Raw genomic sequence first — 17613 nt, 5'->3', positions numbered from 1 at the left:
CACACACACAGTGTACACATACACTGTGTGTGTGTCAGAGAGAGAAGAAATGTCAAATCAAGAAAAGTAAAATGCTTGCAGTGTAACAGTAGAGGAACTAACGGTGTGGCTGCTGTGGTTGGAAGATGGAGTGGTTTTGATGACTTGCTGAGCAGCACATGATCATCTAAACAACCTTAAAACTGGGTCACTTGTTTCTATCTCTAAGCTACTGGGGATATAACACCAAATCTGTTGCTCTACTTGCATATAGGACTGTGTATTAGCATAAATGTATTCTATGTATGGTTTTTTGGGGGACTGTTATCTGGTGATATTAGAGGCAGCAGGTGTGAGTTATACATTCAGAAGTTATAGAGCAACACCAAAACAGTCATGTTGTAGCCAGAGAGCTAAACCTTGAGCTGAAACATATTATAAACCTCTGCAAAACCGAGGAGAGCTGCAGATTCAGCTGATGATTCTCAGCACTACGAACAGTGCCTTTCACATTGTCATTTGATACGTCATTAGTGTAAAATATCGGCTCTATCCTCTTTTAATGGTTAAACAATCCAAATCAAATCTGACTGCCATTAACTGATGCTACTACAGTTTTGTGTGTGTGTGTGTGTGTGTGTGTTGATTATAACCATGTGACGTCCATTTCGTCTGTGTTGTTCCAAAGGTGGCTGCTGTGGCTCAGATCAGAAGACATATGTTGTGGGAGGCTGGGCTTGGGCCTGGTGGCTCATCTCTGACATCCAGAGGTAAGACCTGTCTGCTCTGGCTCCAGACCAAAGAAAATATCAACGTCTGTTAACTAGTTTGTCATTACATATAATGACAAACTCGTTTGGACCACAGCAAATCATGTCTTTCCAAGTACGGACACATTTCTCAAGCACCAGGTTTGGCCGTGTGTCAACATGTAATTAAATGATAGGGCTAGTGATATTATATGTTTTTCTTATTGTCAACAAATTTGATGGAAAAAACAAACCGACAACAAACTGATGGAAGTATTGTATGTGTCAAAAAAGGCCTGTTATACATGTAGCTTATTCCTCTGTGCCATAGAGCTGCATCACATGGGTTCCTTCACAGTGATGAACATGGGCAATGTAGTTTATTTAGAGTCAGTCACACATACATTGTCCTGATGCTCTAAATACAGACACCAAATGCGCATTAATCTACGACTAAAAATAGTTCCCACCAAATGCACTGTTCAATTATTGTCGTTGGATTTGTTGACAATAAGATAAATGCCTGAATTATGCTGAAACATTTAAGAATAACAAGGGTTTTTTTTTCTGTTTTGAAAATAGTCATTTTCATAGGTATTAAGAATGTCGATATTTTAAATGAAGCTTTGTGAAACTGCAGATACTCTGAAAAAGTTAAGTTTTATTAAGGTTTTTATGGTAAATAAACAACATCAATATTAAAAATAAATGTTTACCAAATGTGTAAACATAGCGGCCTACGGCCCGCTTCTTTTAAATGCAGCTCCATCAAACCAGCTTCTGAGAAAAGCTGGAAAGATAAACAGATGGTACATAATAGCGAGGTCAGGGAAAGTTAAAAACATAATATTTACAAAATGATTGGGGGAAAAAACTGTTAACCTTGTTGTTTGTTGAACTCCCATTCTGAAACACTGACACTAAGGCAAAAAAGAGAAATTACAAATGATTTGCATATGTTATTAATTTGATAATAATTAAGCAAATGTAATTTGGGCTTTGTTTCTGCCAGAGCTTAAAACCACATAATAAAAGTTTTAGTCTGATCTTAATCAAGAGATGAAATCTGCAGCTGAAAAAATGACACTTAAAGGGAGGATGACTTGTTTGTTTGGCCTTTGACCTGCTGTAAAGCTTAAAGCTACTTACTGTAAAATGTATAAAATGTGTAAAATCTCAGAGTTGTGGCACTGGGTTCAAAGGTGCTGATTTAATGTCAGTGAAGCAGCTTTTGTTTGCAATGAAACTGTCTACAGAGTAGAGTCTGGGTTGTCATATGGCCAGCTTGTGAGACTTTTTCATGTCTGAGTGATCACAAATGTATGTAGTTGTGTTTCTGTATATTCATTTTTTGCTTAACAGCCTCAATTGCATGAGGTGTTTTTTCAAAACATCTAGCTATTACAAACTCTGTGTAAAAGATAGCGTACAGTAATCATATGAAGATGAAGTAACCTGTGATAGTATTCTTTGTCTCTGGAGCTCCTGGTTTTAATCTATGTGTTATTTGGTGTTTGCCTGCCTCTTTGTTTCTACTTTCCTAACCTGCTTTGCTTTGTATGGTGTATCTTACCCTGTCTCAGCCCTAGTGTGTCTCCTTCAGGTTACCCATTTCCCATTGATTGGTGCTCTCTGTCTTTTGTTGCTAGGAAACGTAATGGTAGAGCTCGACAATAAAATAAAGTTGATGCACGGCTGGATTTATAAATCCCCATTTAGAGACAGGCTGTCCCAGGAACCCTTTCTAGTCTATTTTTATTCAGCTTTCTGGTCATGTGCAGTTTGGTCAACATTTGCTTTCTTGGATGATAGAAACGGGAGAGATGATCTTGCTCCTCTCAACCAAGTAGCAACCACTTGAGCTAAAAGCCCTGTGTGCATAAGCTAGTAGCTGGACACCATTATATAAACAAGGGGAGGCAGTGTGTCTTCCCGCTTGTGATGCTGTAATCATGTTAATGTCCAGGCCTGTGACTCATTGATCTAATTCTTCTGGAAAGAAGTGGGAGGTGGAGCCTTCAACCAGAGAGTCTCCAAGTGTTGCTGCAATCAGCCTTTCATGTATTTTGACTACAGACAACAATGGATCCAAGTCAGTATTTATTGTAAAAGAAGAGCTCTGGCTGTTTTATTAGCTCTGAAACATAATCTGAAGTGGAGCATAATGATTGTTTGTAGAGGACATTCCTGTGTAATCTCCATACAAATGTAAACTTGGAGAGGTGCTGGGTTAAAGAATCCTTTCAACACTGAGTTTTCACCTTATGGATGTTTGTCCCAGTTTACTGAAACATTTATTAACAGATAGAGACGAGAGAAGCTGTGTGGTAGCTGTGACGATTCTGGTTCCGGTTTTGTAAGAGATGTCACATCATACATGAAAACAGCTTTTGGCGCTAAAACAGGAAAACGGGAGGTCAGGTTGTGCCTTTACACCTTCCCTCTTCCCTCTTCCTCTTGACCTTGGTTACTGACATTCCTAACAGCTGTTGTCCAACTTACTGTTTTGCCTCTGCTATTCCCGCCTGCCTGCCTGCCTGCGTAGAATGTCTCTGGAGGTTATGACCATCCTCTGTCGCTGTGAGAATATCGAAACTTCGGAGGGTGTTCCCCTGGATGTGACAGGGGTGGCTCAGGTAATGCATTTCAAAAGACCCAAAAAAAAAAAAAGAGAGAAAAAGCAGTGGCTGGTGCTCGAGACCAAAGGAAGACCCAGGAAAAGGGTTCAACTAACAAGCTAACGTCTATGTGTGTTTGTTTGTCTCATCTTCATGGCTTTTTTCCTTCGGCAGTAGCAGGGAGACAATCAGCTGTCACTAACTTGGGCTTCGCCATAAAGCTGAACTCTGAGTCACCTTGGCAACGGGGTCAATAAATGAAGGCTATAGAAATGGCTAAAAATATGATTTGAAGAACCCAATGCAGAATACAAATTGAGTCATTTAAATAAAGCTGCACAAAAATCTAAATCCTACAAGATTTGAACTCTTGAAAGCATCTAATTTTTCCCCGTTGTTAGTGATCTGGAGTCCTTGGGTGAATGGTTTCACTTTGTCCTGTTTCTTTCCTTGTGTTCTTGCCCTTCCCTTCATTTGCTTTCCCTCCGAACATGTCAATTTTTATTTTATATTTTTCCACATTCTTCACAGGATAACGCTTGAGATTATGACCCTGCAGCCCAAGTGTGAGGATGTAGAGACAGCGGAGGGTGTAGCTATTACTGTCACTGGGGTGGCTCAGGTAAATCATCACACTTTTCTGGGAATGCCAGTACAGATTCCACTAACTCACACATCCCCACCCTCCTTTTCTCTGGAATCACCCCATAATCACAGCAGAGGTGGTATTTCATACAGAGGGCTCAAGTGAAGATGCACACCTGTATTTTTTACTAAGACACTAAGATAGATACATAATTGTTGTGTGCATGTTTTTTTCCTCCCATATCTGGGCAGAATGACCGAGCGTGCATTCAGACCGACAGTCGCACTGTGTCAAAAATGCAGCCTCCTTATTCATTTCATTGAGATCACAGAATTGGCTGAGTTCAGTTGTGTCTGCTAAGCCTTCAATCTGGATTCCTGGTTTGTACTTTATTTATTTTTATTGTCTCACTGCTACCTGTTAGCAGCACACACACACACACCAATGTAACCTCTTGCATTTGTTGACAGTGTAATTTTCAGTCTGAACTCGGTCTTAGTGTGTCAGGAGAAGTCTGTGTAGAGCCTGATGTGCATTTTAGTGTCAGTGTCAGCGGCTTTATTTATTTATTTATTTTTGTGTGTTTTTATTTTCTGCTATTTGGTTGTTTGATCCTGTTCACTTTCAAAATGATTTTTTTTTTCCTTTTTTTTTTTTTAGATTGACAATTTTGAGATGTTAAAGAGAAAATCCAACTTAAATAAGATTCACTATATATCTACTCCACAGTCCATTTGGGTAACTACGGATACATGATAAAAGTTGGCAGCATAAAGACCTGGACACTCAATACATAATATAGTATATAAAAACAAGCATATGATTACAGGCAAACTAAAATACAATAGTGAAAGAAAACAACAATTAAAAAATATACTATAAAATAACTATTTCAAACATTCTCAGGGTCAGCAAGCACAAGTTTAAAGCTTTAAAAACAAGCAGTCAGTTCAGTGCAGCAGGGATTGTAGTAATGGTAGTGGTTTTTTCTTGGTCGACAGCATTCTGCACAAGCTGTAGTCAGTTCATATTTTTCTTGTTAAGAGCAGAATAATGGATGTTGTAGCAACCGAGCATGGAGGAGATAAAAACCTTTTTCAGCAAGGACTAAATGAAAAATGATTAGGTTTTGCTTGCCTTAAGCAGGCATCAGAGTTTTGCATTAGATTCTGCCATAGCAACCGTACCAATACCTACACCTTAACTGATCTGTTAAGAAATTGAACTACTTTTCGGGATGACAGTGCTTACAGGGATACCACGTGGCCATGGAGGCTGCAAGAACTGTGATTGGTCAGCTTGGGCTGCTTGTGTTTTCTCCTACAAGTTTCTGAAGCTGATGGATACTGTTGGTAGTGAACGTTAGGCAAGTTGAAGAACTCAGTAATCTGCTGTTACGCAATAACACACATCGAACAAACCTTCTGCTTTCCGCAGTTGTTGCGGTCTAGCACAGTGAATGAAACACAGTAAACGCAATACTGTGGGGAATATAATTAAAGTCATACACAATACATCTATCTAGTGTATTGGTTCTATCAATCCTAAAGTGACTGAACTACAACTCAAAACCTGTGCTGTAACTATCCACAGGAGGACTGTTTGTTACCCTTTGCATCTATGGTAAATCCAGTTTAAGTTTGTCTCTGAGCAACAAACTGAATCCCTACCTCTTGGTAGCTGTTCTTGACCTTGGACCTTCTGTGCAAATGACTGACTACTGGCATGATAGTCATGAATATCTTGTGTTGAGAAAACTTCTTGTGAGTTCTAAACAAATGTAGTAAAACCTGATTTTTTTTTTAATGGTGGATTTTCTCTTTAAGAACTTGAAACATAATATACCACTATTTTCTTGATTTTCATGCAAACGATATTATTAATTTCCCTTTTTTTTGTCCGCATGCCAGTATTCCTTTCTGTGTTGGAAAGAAGATGCCTCATTATCAGTTCTGTATTTTAGCTACAGTCATGCCAATGTTCCTCTGTGTGTTCTTATATGCATGCTGACAATGAGCCCACTGTTTGGAGCTGAACAGCCCCTCACTCTCACACAGTTCACTTCACAGAGCCTTCATGCCACTGTTTGAATGGTCCAACCTAAGCCCAAGCCATTGTGTAGTGTGTCTACCATGGCAACAGGAGTTGTGTGTCCTTCTTAAATTTAAGAGACACGTATGTTTAGACTTTGAGGAAGGCAGCAATTTAAAGCAAACCAGAGCAGAATGTTAATCGAAGATACTGTTTTAGCTTCACTATTTCAATTGGATATAAATCACACTCGCTAGTTTCAATCACATTTTGTCATGTGACTTTCAGTGGGAATATTCTTGTCTACTTTGACAACATATTGGTCAGTTGGCAGTCCATATCAATTGAAGGACAAGACAAATCTATCACCTTTTTAAAAAAGCATTTTCTGGCTCTTGCTGTATCTTAAATGTGCTGTGGGTTTGGGGGAGGAAGGGTAGTGTCATGAATGAGATGGTGGGGTTGGGGTAGGAGGTCAGGAGTTAAGAGCAAGAAATAACCATTGCACACAATTATTTATTCCAGTCTTGGGCGCAGCGCAGCTCCCCCTGCTGTCTGTTTGAGCTGGCCTGTGTGTGGTTGTTGTGGCTGGCTTGCAGCCTTTTCTGTTTTCAGACATGTGTTTCCTTGGAATGACGTCCATCTTCCCCAACTTTGTGTTGCCCTCATTCCTGTCATGAGTGCATGTTGCAAAAGAAAAACGTGTGCAGACCTCTCGCCTAAGGACCCAGCTCACTCTCTCTTTTTTTTTTACAGCTCCAGTGGAGTACAACATCACCCATAACCTTCTGTCCAACACCATTTTTTTTTTAATTTCCTGACTGTATAAGTGGCCTCTCTTACTGTCAGTGTCTGCCCTTGTGTTTGTCTTAAAATCATTACCATTTATTTTCCTTTTGTGTAATTTTATTGTAAATGATCCCACTAATGATTTTTTTCCTCATTTAATTCTTTCAATTGTAAATGATCCTGTTAATTATTTTTGTAATAGAAACATACAGTAGATTGCTGAATTGTCGTTGGCACAAATCTAGCTAAGATGTTGGGAACTTCATTAACCGGGAATATATCCTTATGCATCAAGAAGTGTTAAGAGTAATGTTTTCATTACAAGTACATGCTTTACTTCGTCATCATAAGCCCAAAAGGAGTTTAAAAAATTTAATAAATTTACAAGAGTATATTTACAGTGATCAGCACCCCAAGGCTGTTGATTTAGTAGTGTGTTTACAGTCCCCTTTCCTGTATAAATAAACATTGAAGCAGCTCACCAGTGCAAGGTGTTTTTGCCAAATCAATAGCAATGATACATGACTATAAGTTTGATGCACTTCAAAACAACCCAGCCTTCGTGCATCCATGTCACTAATACACTGCAGAGTTTGTAACATTCTTTCAAATTCTATTTGTGATTGATTTCCCATTCAAAATATTATGCTTTCTTTTTTGCTTTAAGCTGTTTTCTATACATTACTGATGGTGTACTGTAAATGTAAAAAGAAAAGAATGATGTGTGGTAACTGAGCAGGTAGAAAATGATTGTTGGATGATACCACAAAAGCTAGTATCTGTCGTGTTTCCATGTGGGCCTGTATTTGTATTTGTGCCTTGTGTTTGTGGATGTGTGTTCAGCTGACGATCTTTGTCCACGTTGGCACCAGGTGAAGGTGATGACAGAAAATGAGCTGCTGGGTTATGCCTGTGAACAGTTCCTGGGGAAGTCAGTCATTGAGATCAAGAGTGTCATCCTGCAGACCCTCGAGGGTCACCTGCGTGCCATCCTTGGTGGGTAGTCTGCCAAAACTGCATTGTCACTGCTTGATTTTGTTTTGTTTTATTTAGGCAGATAATCTAGCAAAGTAGAGAAGAAGGGGAGACAAAGACAAGATAGCTCCATCAGATCTTGTCTTGTTTCCTCTGTTTTTATTTTTATTTTGGCAACATGAAGTCAAAACATGTAGCAAAATTAGCCATCAAAAATTTGTTTTATCAGTTTCATTCAGTATGAGGTAAGATCCTCACCACAATTGAGTCACTGTGTGAAGCAGTTTTACCAGAGAGGTGGTTGTGTATAGCCTAGAGCCAGGTTTAAGTACTGACTCAGCTTTCCTCAGTTTAATTTCCATTTTGGTAAAACATGGTTGACTTGAATACAGAGTGATTGATCAAAATAATCACGAGGAAACCGACTGACAGACATACCTTGCAACTGCTGCTCCTGTTTATTCAAATACATTGCTGTCACAAAAGAATTATGTAGAACTTCTTCTGCGTCAGAGGGGGAGGTGTTCAAACATCAACTGTAAAAGCTGCTGTGAAGTGTAGCTTAATTCATTACTGTGTTATATATCAGTTGATTGTAGAGGATTACAATGAGGCTGTATATATCTGACAATGTCGCAGATCATTCGCCCATTGCGCTCTCCTAACATACTGCCCATCTTTGTCAATGTCACGTCTAAGAGTAGGTCGTCTTACATGGAGTCAGCATGTTGAACCGCCATGTTTCTACAGTAGAACAGAACTGACAAACTAAACACTGGCACTAAATAGGGGGTTGGAGTTTCACAGCCACCGTAGTTTCTCCTTTGCACTTAGAACGGGAGGTTGAAACGAGTGAGCTGCAATCTGCAACTACGCCACTAGATGCCACTAAATCCTACACACTGGTCCTTTTGAATAACAACTATTTAATGGGAAAGCACTGACCACAGTTTCCATCCTTTTAGGCACCCTGACTGTTGAGCAGATTTACCAGGACCGAGACAAATTTGCCACTCTGGTGCGAGAGGTTGCTGCACCTGATGTCGGCCGCATGGGCATCGAGATTCTCAGCTTCACCATCAAGGTTTGAGACATGGACATGTTCATGTCATCAGTCAATCAGAATAATTGAATTACTAACCATACTGTATCTCCATATTTATTTTTTCCTCCTGATAGGATGTCTATGATAAAGTGGAGTACCTGAGCTCACTGGGCAAAACTCAGACAGCTGCAGTACAGAGGGATGCAGACATTGGAGTGGCAGAGGCAGAGAGAGATGCTGGCATCAGGGTAAGGCCATAAGACGAATATAAAACTACAAGCAAGCACAAAACATCCATTGTCTGATTGCTATTAGCTAATAGCTAATATCACATTACCAAACTGCTCCTAATCCATCTCCCTGTCATTATCTTCTGCACACTGTTTTTTACAGGAAGCTGAGTGTAAGAAAGAAATGATGGACGTTAAGTTCTTAGCCGACACAAAAATGGCCGACTCCAAACGAGAGCTGGAAATGCAGAAAGCTTCATTTAACCAGGAAGTGAACACAAAGGTATCAAGTTGTATAGCTTAGATTGAATAAATCTTCAACAATCAAACATGAGAGTAAATATATGAATAAAACCTCCCGCCTCTCTAGAAAGCAGAGGCCCAGCTGGCGTATGAGCTGCAGGCGGCCAAAGAGCAGCAGAAGATCCGTCTGGAGGAGATTGAAATCGAGGTGGTGCAGAGAAAGAAGCAGATCACTATTGAGGACAAGGAGATCGCCCGCACTGACAAGGAGCTCATCGCCACTGTGAAGAGACCTGCAGAGGCTGAAGCCTACAAGATGCAGCAGCTGGCTGAGGGACAGAAGTGAGTGGGACACAGATCACCCTTCAACGCACCGTGCATCATGTCTTGATGTCTCCATACTAAATGTTTAATGCTTGCTGCTTGTCCAACCCTAACCCCAGGACAAAGAAGGTGCTGACGGCGCAGGCAGAGGCCGAGAAGATCCGCTTCATAGGTGAGGCAGAGGCTGCCTCCATTGAAGCTGTGGGGAAGGCAGAGGCTGAGAAGATGAGGCTGAAGGCTGAAGCCTACCAGCAGTACGGCGATGCTGCCAAGACTGCTTTGGTCCTGGAGGCTCTGCCCAAGGTCTGTGGTATACGTTTATACACCACTGGTTTTAAAAGATATCACCAACATTTGGGGAGTTTGGTTTATTGGTCTGAATACCCAATGTCTTCATTGGGAGATTGGCACAAAAGTCATCTCTGTGTCTTCTTTAAACAGTTTTTTTTGCATGAATGCTAAGAATTACACACATATTGTAAAATATTATTATTATTATAGGTTATTGTCAAACATCAGCAAGCTAATCTTCACCATCAGATAATTCCCTTATGGATCAACTGCATTAAAACATACTGTCCTATGTAAATAAGAAGAGAAACAATCTGCCATTGTCAAGAAGAGTGCCTTTTCTTATGTTTCCTTATTACACTTGACACGTTTACATGTGGATCATTCAAAATTAACTAACACTTGTGCTTTACAGATGCTACAAGTACTAACTTTCTCACATTTAGGTTAATTTCCCTAGAGTTCTTCAACATGGTGTTTGTTGAAGCATTGGCATACACACTGGTCAGATCTATTTATCAGACACTGATGATTTTGGTACCAAACAGAAACAGAATTAATGGCAATACATGTATATAAATACCTGTCAATCCTCAGATGTATAGACGGTATGAGGAGTGTCTTTGTCAGTGAAATAACAAACGGACGCTCGCTGTGTTCTATTAGATCGCCGGCAAGGTGGCTGCACCCCTGTCCAGGACTAATGAGATTGTCATCCTGAGTGGAGACGGCAACCGCGTGACTGGAGAGGTGAACCGTCTATTAGCTGAACTCCCCGTGTCTGTCAACGCCCTCACTGGAGTGGATCTGACTAAGGTGGGAGTTCATATATTTCATCAGACCCCTCCTGTGAATTTTGCCTAGTGTTATCCTCAGCATCAGCTGTATTCTTGTATGATTGCTAGAAAATTTGACTGTTTGAATTTCTTAAACAAAAACTGTTGTTGAGCCGTATATATTTGCTAGAAAATTAACTTTTCAATGGAATAAAACATTACAACAGCTGACCCGAGGGCACTTAATAGAGCACAAACACCCGCCAACGCTCCTCAAACCTCCATCTTGCCAAGCTGCAGCCTCCATGCTGTTGGTTTATCACTCAAGTCTTCAGGGACTTTTCAGCCTGGGAAGCCACATGGAGAATTTTACCACCCACATTATGAACAAAGTATAAAAGTTCTGTGTGAATAGGCAACTGTTTGCTCACACGGTCACCATAACAACTTTAGAATGTGATAATATGTCAGTGTTTTATTTTCAACTTGTTCAGCTAGTTCAGCTGCCCCCTGAGTAGCTAAAAATTAAATTAATTAATTTAATTAAATTAATGCAAATTTTTTTGCAAATAAAATAATTACCTTCATTTTTAGCCATTTTGTTTTTCAAATTTTTAACGTATTTGGATGAGCTTTAAGTTATTCTACTGTTGTTTGATGCAGCAGAGAGGTTATAATTGATCGTTGTACTGTTTAAATGCACTGTGTCTACAGTTGGTGTTATAGAGACATGATACTTGTAAATGGTCATAACTCAAAATAACTGGCCATAATTTGATCAGCTTATCACCAACCCCTTGTTAGTTATGACTGGCCATCAGGGGATGCTAAAGTTTAATGTGTCCATAAAAAAATACATGTCCTTATATTAGCATCCATGTCCAGCAGTAGTCACCTGTATTTTCTCCAGAAATTGTCTTTTTCTAGTTTCATATTTCATTCTGAAGTGGTAAATAGCTGTGACAGAGGAATATATCATATAGCTGTGGTTTATGAATGTGTGACAGCACTGTGTGCTAGGCCCTTATGTTTGTTACTCTTTGTTAAAGCCAACTAATCCTTATGTCCTCTGATCCCACAGATTCCTCTGCTCCAGAAAATGGTCAGCCCACAGTGCCAGACAGCCATGTGATGAATCAGGCCACAGACTTGTTACTCTGAATCCTTCGACATATATCTGCCTCTAGCATGACAATAGTTTTTTTCAGCCTCTAACCCCTTATGCAAATGCCTTTGACAAGAAACACTTGATGCCAATGAAAGAGGTGTTTTATATTTTTAAGAGGTTTTTAATTTTCTAAAGGAAACAAACTAGCTGGGGCCTTACATCTAAAGGACCAGACTGTATGCATCTTGTGTTGTTTTTGTTGTTTTAGACACACTGATTCTTATCACACTGCCAGGATTATATGCTGCAATCCTGTTCACTCCTACAGGCCATCCAAAGCAGAGCTGGGTATTTTTGAGAGACACACGTCTGAGTTTGCCCGATTTAAATGTGGTAATTTATAGAAGGAGAAACACCACCGTCTTCAGTACAATGTGCTGGAAAGAGTGGAGGTGTTGTGTCTCAGCTCCTGTCTTTTCATCACAGTCATTTATCTAATGCTCAGAGCCCAGCTAGTAAAGTAGTGTGAAGTAGACTGAACACAGAGTGGATAGGCAGCTTTTATTTTATTTTAATTTTCCTCTTTGTTTTAAAACTCTTATTTGTTAGTTAGTAATTAGTTAGACCTCTGTCTAACTCAGAGAACATAATGGATTACCAAATCGCTGTTACACTTAAGGCTCAGCAGATCTTCACCCACTGTGATTGTAAAATTTACAGTATACTACAATATCAGTGATATTTGAATCACTTGTAGGATACTTCTTACCTCGCAACGTATTGTCTTGTTGTCTGTCTTCTCAATTCTGATGGGCAGTGCCTGTTCACCACTCAAGTGCCCAGCCCTTAGGACAGCGGTTTGGCTTTAGTAAGATTTATGTCAGAGTATATCACCGTGTTATAGATGGATGACGTTTAAATATTGTTCCCTGTTCTCCTCACATCTGCTTATACTAACAGTAGTGTTTACTCTTCACTTTTGTCACGTGTTTGGACAGATATAAACGTTAAGCAAATGCATAACACAAAGCCATACTTTAAAAAAGATTAGCCTTAAAAGATGCCTGCCAGGCTTACTGAACATTTCTTTATTAATCACTTCTCTGTTAGTCCTCTTCCTCAGATGTGATAATGTTTCTCAGATGTTTGACATGTTCACTTTTGCAGACTGTACATATTCACCTTTTTTTTTTTTTGTTTGTTTAGATTTCTTTTTGCGGATTTTTGCCTTTATTGGATAGTCACATGTGTAGGCAGACAGGAAATGGAGAGGGGCGGTGGGGGTGGGGGTATGACATGCAGCTGGGATTGGACTGGCTACAGTTGTGACCATGTGGCATGTGCTATAAACCCATCGACTACCAAGGCATCCCGTACTTCTCTGGTTTGAAAGTTGCCACTGTATTTCATATCTGACCGCACCCAGTCTGTGATGACAAAGCAGGGATTTAATGCTGCATTCAGTCGGCCCGTTGGAGGATAAGCATGTGATGAGGTGGTACATGTTGTTTGTGCTCGGGAGATCTTCAGTTGGGTAAATGTCAAAGTCGAGCAGTTGGAGCAGTTTTCCTGCTGCAACAATTTTTTTTGTTTGTTTTTTGCCGATTGGCTCTAATTACTACATGAAGTCTGTTACAATCATTTAACCACTGAGAGCCAGATGAAAGCCAGTGTCCAAAGTGATGGTTCAGTGTTACATCAGCACTATCTCACACAGGGAGCAGTTGGATGATTCAACCTCTAGATGGCAGGATTTTAACCCACATTGAGTTACTCTCCAAACTAAATAAGCTTGCTGTCGCTGCCTGTTTATAAATTTAAACTTCATCTTCTTTTATCGACCTCAGTTGTTTTATCCAGCCTGCTTGCTGTGCACACAGTTAGGTCGGGCTGCCCCTTTTTTTTTAATCGTGAATGATCTTGAACCACTTTTCATCTGTGACCTTAAATGTGTTGTTATTTTGCCACAGACTGTCATGAAGATGTCAGTCACACCATTTTCCTTATTGTCTGTGAATAAACATGAAGCTTGTGGCTTGTTTGGTCTGAGCAAACTTCATCTTGTTTTTATTTTTGACATGAATGTTATAATTCCCTCGAAGTTCTGATGTGTTTCTGCAGCCGTTTTCCCTCCTGTAAATGTTGGTGTGCTCAGTGCCTGGCTTGCTGCAAATACAATATTATTAATCTGTTGATATATAATATTCTGTACCATAATTTAAATGGCCAGTCTTTTTATTATGTCTGATATCAGTAATTAGTCATTCAACCCTGACAAAGATCCTGATCGTGCATACACTGTCCCATTTTCAATAACTCAGTGCAGCCTGGCAGAGCCCTCTGACAGTTTACACAGTGTGGTCTGGTTGGGCCATGGATGTCTTTTTTAACTTAGCTGCATAATAGATGATGTTTTCGTCTTCACTCAGACGTCAACGTGGAACCTTTTTATACACCCGAGTGATAGACTGCACCAGTCCCTGGCAGCCATTAGGATAGAAAAACACTAAACTAACCTGCCTAATTTAGTCTCCGAGCTGATAATTGGAGCAGTTGCAGAATCATGAGGCTGTTTGAAAGGTGGCGAGTTGCATTATGTTCTTTACATATCGGACCCAGTTTAAATAGCTTGTGAGTGGTCGTTTCCAATCTGTGAAAAGATACAAATAGCTAAAAAAAAAAATGCTTAAAATAATCCTGTTACTTAGAAAAGTAGGGTTTCTTTCTGTACACAGTGCCTTTGTTAAATAATGAGGAGTTCATTTATACTTTAATGTTGACTGTGGTAATCATACACTGATGAGGTATTCTATGATAAATATGAGACTAACTTTTAGAATATGTTATACATGTATAATGTTGAGCTGTAAGCTTTCCTCTTTCTACTTCTGTTTTATGTATAATGACATTCTGCAATGCAAATGTACCAGGGAACACATATATATATATATATATATATATTTAGATGAGATGTAGCATTTTACAGCTTTTCCTTTGGAATCTGGACCTCTTAAAGTACTGTCATTCATTAAATTGTCCATCACATTTTGTGCCAGAAAATAACTATTTTTTTTAATTTGCATTGACTAATCAGAACGGAGGCAACTTTCTGATACTCCAAGTGGCATTTTAGAGGAGAATGTGGTTAAAGACCAAACAGACCTACGCCTTAACCCTTGTCTTCATCTGTTGTCTATCATAGAAATAATCTATAATCTGTATTCAAATTATAACGTAGATTTATCTTGTGGCTTCTCATGTAACACTGGCCTTTGGACAACTGATCCAGCATCGCATTTTAAGCATGTGTTCATGTTATTCTGTGTTGTGTGCCACCCTATAATAAATGTTATACTACTTCCTGTTGGCCTTGCTGTCTGTCTGTTACGGAATATTAAATTCAGGCACAGAAATTTCATTGCCTGAGCGTGAGAAGGGTGAGAGGAGCAGATGTGTCCTCTGGCTGGTGACCTCCACTGAGCTGGACATTATCAGAGGTCTGGTGACAAAACTGTTAAACTGTTATTTCCTCAAAATGTACCCATACTTAATGAGTATGACTAACAGTTAATAATTAAATATATGGGTTTTTTTGGGACTGTCATTCTGCCATGAAAGTTTCGTAGGTACTGTATACACCTAACATGCTTAACAGCAGCTGCATGGCAAGCTGGACTGTAGCAAGCTGTTCTTTCTCAGCGCAGATAACATCATACTATCATATACTGTATCATTAGATTATTATTATTCATGTAAAAGCAGGATTTTATTGTCATTTGTTGAGATAGAGCTCATTTTGAACTACTTTGTATAGGACAGCAACAAATCTTTAATGTTATGTATTAATCTGATGATTATTTTCATAATTAATCGATTGTGTGTTTCATAAAAATTCTGAAATTATGAGAAGTGCTGTCACAATTACCCAGAGTGACACCTTCCTTCTCCAAATGCAAATACTGTCTAATTAATTTTTGATTACCTGATTAATCAACTAATCCTTTCAGCTGTACTTGTATGTACTGCTGGGTAATTTCATTTAAAACAAAACATCATATTTTATAAGCTTTTGGTATGTTTGCTGCTAACTTTTCTTGTGTCCCGTGCCTGTTGCCAGATGGTCTGCTTTGCATGCTTTGGGTATGTCTGCATGTATTTACTAGTATTTCATTAACAATGTGACATTCATATTTTTACAATTGTGCAGGTGAGCTTACATGTTTAGTGTTATATTACTATTTGACCAACTTTCAAACTAGTTCTGTTTGTATTTTATTAAGAAGTATGATTTATCTTGTGTTTACTGTGCTGTGTTTGTCACTTCAAGGACTGCAGTTGAAAAAGAGCTGGCTGGCACATTTATAGAAACACTGATTAATGTGCATTGTCCTTGTGAAGAAGATGAAGAAAATAAAATTGCATGATAGGCTGAAAGGAGTCGGTATAACTTGACACCACACGGCTGTATAATCTGACCCAGGGACAGTTCATATGCAACCTGAAGAGGGCAGTCTCATCATCTCACAAAGAGACGACGCAGATACTGCAGCAACAAACTCCAGCACTGCGGTTGTTAATGAATAATGACCATAGAAAACTATTGTCACTACTACTTCTAATAATAATAAAATAACACATTTATTTATATAACTGATTACAAGCTAATTATGTAGCACTGTGGGTGTGGATGCAGTTGTTTGAGTGTTTTTTCATCATCATCATCTCTGTATTGAAGGAAAATCTAACTTGAAGTGAGTAAAACCTGGAAATCTGTCACTGTGAACATCTTATATCAGCTTTAATCTTTTCAAACACACGTTGTTTTATACTGCCACATAACCATGATGATGTTGATTGCAATAAAAGCAATTGGGATGGAGTTTCTAGCTTTTTTACTGTGTTGTAAAAATGTATGATAACACGATTCTTTCCAATTGGTCTTTGGTTTTCCTTGGCTAGGTAAATTAAATAACATATTTCAGCTTCAGTTCCAACACACACACACACTAAAAACTTCATTTTGGCCTGTACACATGTGCTTCACTTGTGCACATGGCCTACATGTTCCCTCTGCCTTTCACGCTTCTTTTGGCCTGGACAACTGATCTTCAGTGGTGGAAGAAGTGCCCAGGTCCTTTACTTTAGTCACCCATACGATTATGTAAAAAGTGTTTGAAAGTAAAGTTCCTGCATGCAAAATCCTGCTAAAGAAAAATATTTATAATAATAATAATATATAAGTATTATCGGCTAAATGTACTTAAAGTAAAAGTACTCATTCAGCAGAGAGATGGCCTGTGACTGTTATATTTATTATTTGTAAGCAGTCACAAGCCACAGATGTGTTGTATTTTATAAGATTATCATGTTTTTAGAATATAAAATCTTAATATGCTAGTAATTACTGTTGTGAAAAGTATAATATTTAGAAGTAGTATAAAGTAGCATAAAATGGAAATACTAAATGTAGTAAATGCACTTAGTCATATTCCACCGCTGTCTGTCTTCTCTCTTCACAAGCTGTATAATTCAATGGATAAATGCGGATTATTTTTTGCTTTAAATAGGAAATAAGCATATCATAACAGTGTGGCATTTATCTCCCACACTCGACATGAGTCAGTCACTTAATGGTGATTATGTTGAGAACCTTTAAGGACGTAGCTGTTGTGCCAGTTAACCTAAAACCACAGCTCTGTTGGAGGCCTCCCTACGGGAAACAAACCTCCTCTTATTAAAGGAAAAAATCCGAAGTGGCTCACATTACTCCTGGGCCAGATGTTTCATACCTCTGAAATGGAAACATGACGTTCCCTCAGATAATGACAGATGGATAAAAAAAAAAAAATAGGGAAGAAAAATGTAATTC

At 39.0% G+C, this 17613-nt stretch overlaps 1 protein-coding gene across 2 annotated transcripts in view; it reads left to right on the top strand.

Annotated features, from left to right (window-relative positions):
- The window catches only part of flot2a (flotillin 2a), a 17856-nt gene extending 2750 nt beyond the window's left edge, over positions 1-15106 (top strand). The window contains exons 2-11 of one of the 2 annotated variants that reach the window (XM_035666123.1): positions 668-749; positions 3274-3364; positions 7625-7748; positions 8693-8811; positions 8907-9020; positions 9166-9285; positions 9373-9587; positions 9689-9872; positions 10527-10676; positions 11718-15106. In XM_035666123.1, the coding sequence (XP_035522016.1) occupies positions 668-749; positions 3274-3364; positions 7625-7748; positions 8693-8811; positions 8907-9020; positions 9166-9285; positions 9373-9587; positions 9689-9872; positions 10527-10676; positions 11718-11768 (1250 nt within the window). In that variant the 3' untranslated portion in view covers positions 11769-15106. Of the gene's footprint in view, positions 1-667; positions 750-3273; positions 3365-3877; positions 3969-7624; positions 7749-8692; positions 8812-8906; positions 9021-9165; positions 9286-9372; positions 9588-9688; positions 9873-10526; positions 10677-11717 lie in introns of both variants that reach the window. The other variant, XM_035666122.1, reaches the window with a different exon arrangement.
- Positions 15107-17613: the final 2507 nt, after the last annotated feature.

The sequence above is a fragment of the Morone saxatilis genome, unplaced genomic scaffold, assembly GCF_004916995.1.
Source record: "Morone saxatilis isolate NCDOM2014 unplaced genomic scaffold, NCSU_SB_2.0 Contig20, whole genome shotgun sequence".
NCBI lineage: Eukaryota > Metazoa > Chordata > Actinopteri > Moronidae > Morone > Morone saxatilis.
Note: the sequence above shows the minus strand (reverse complement) of the source record. Positions and strands in the feature narration are given on the sequence as shown.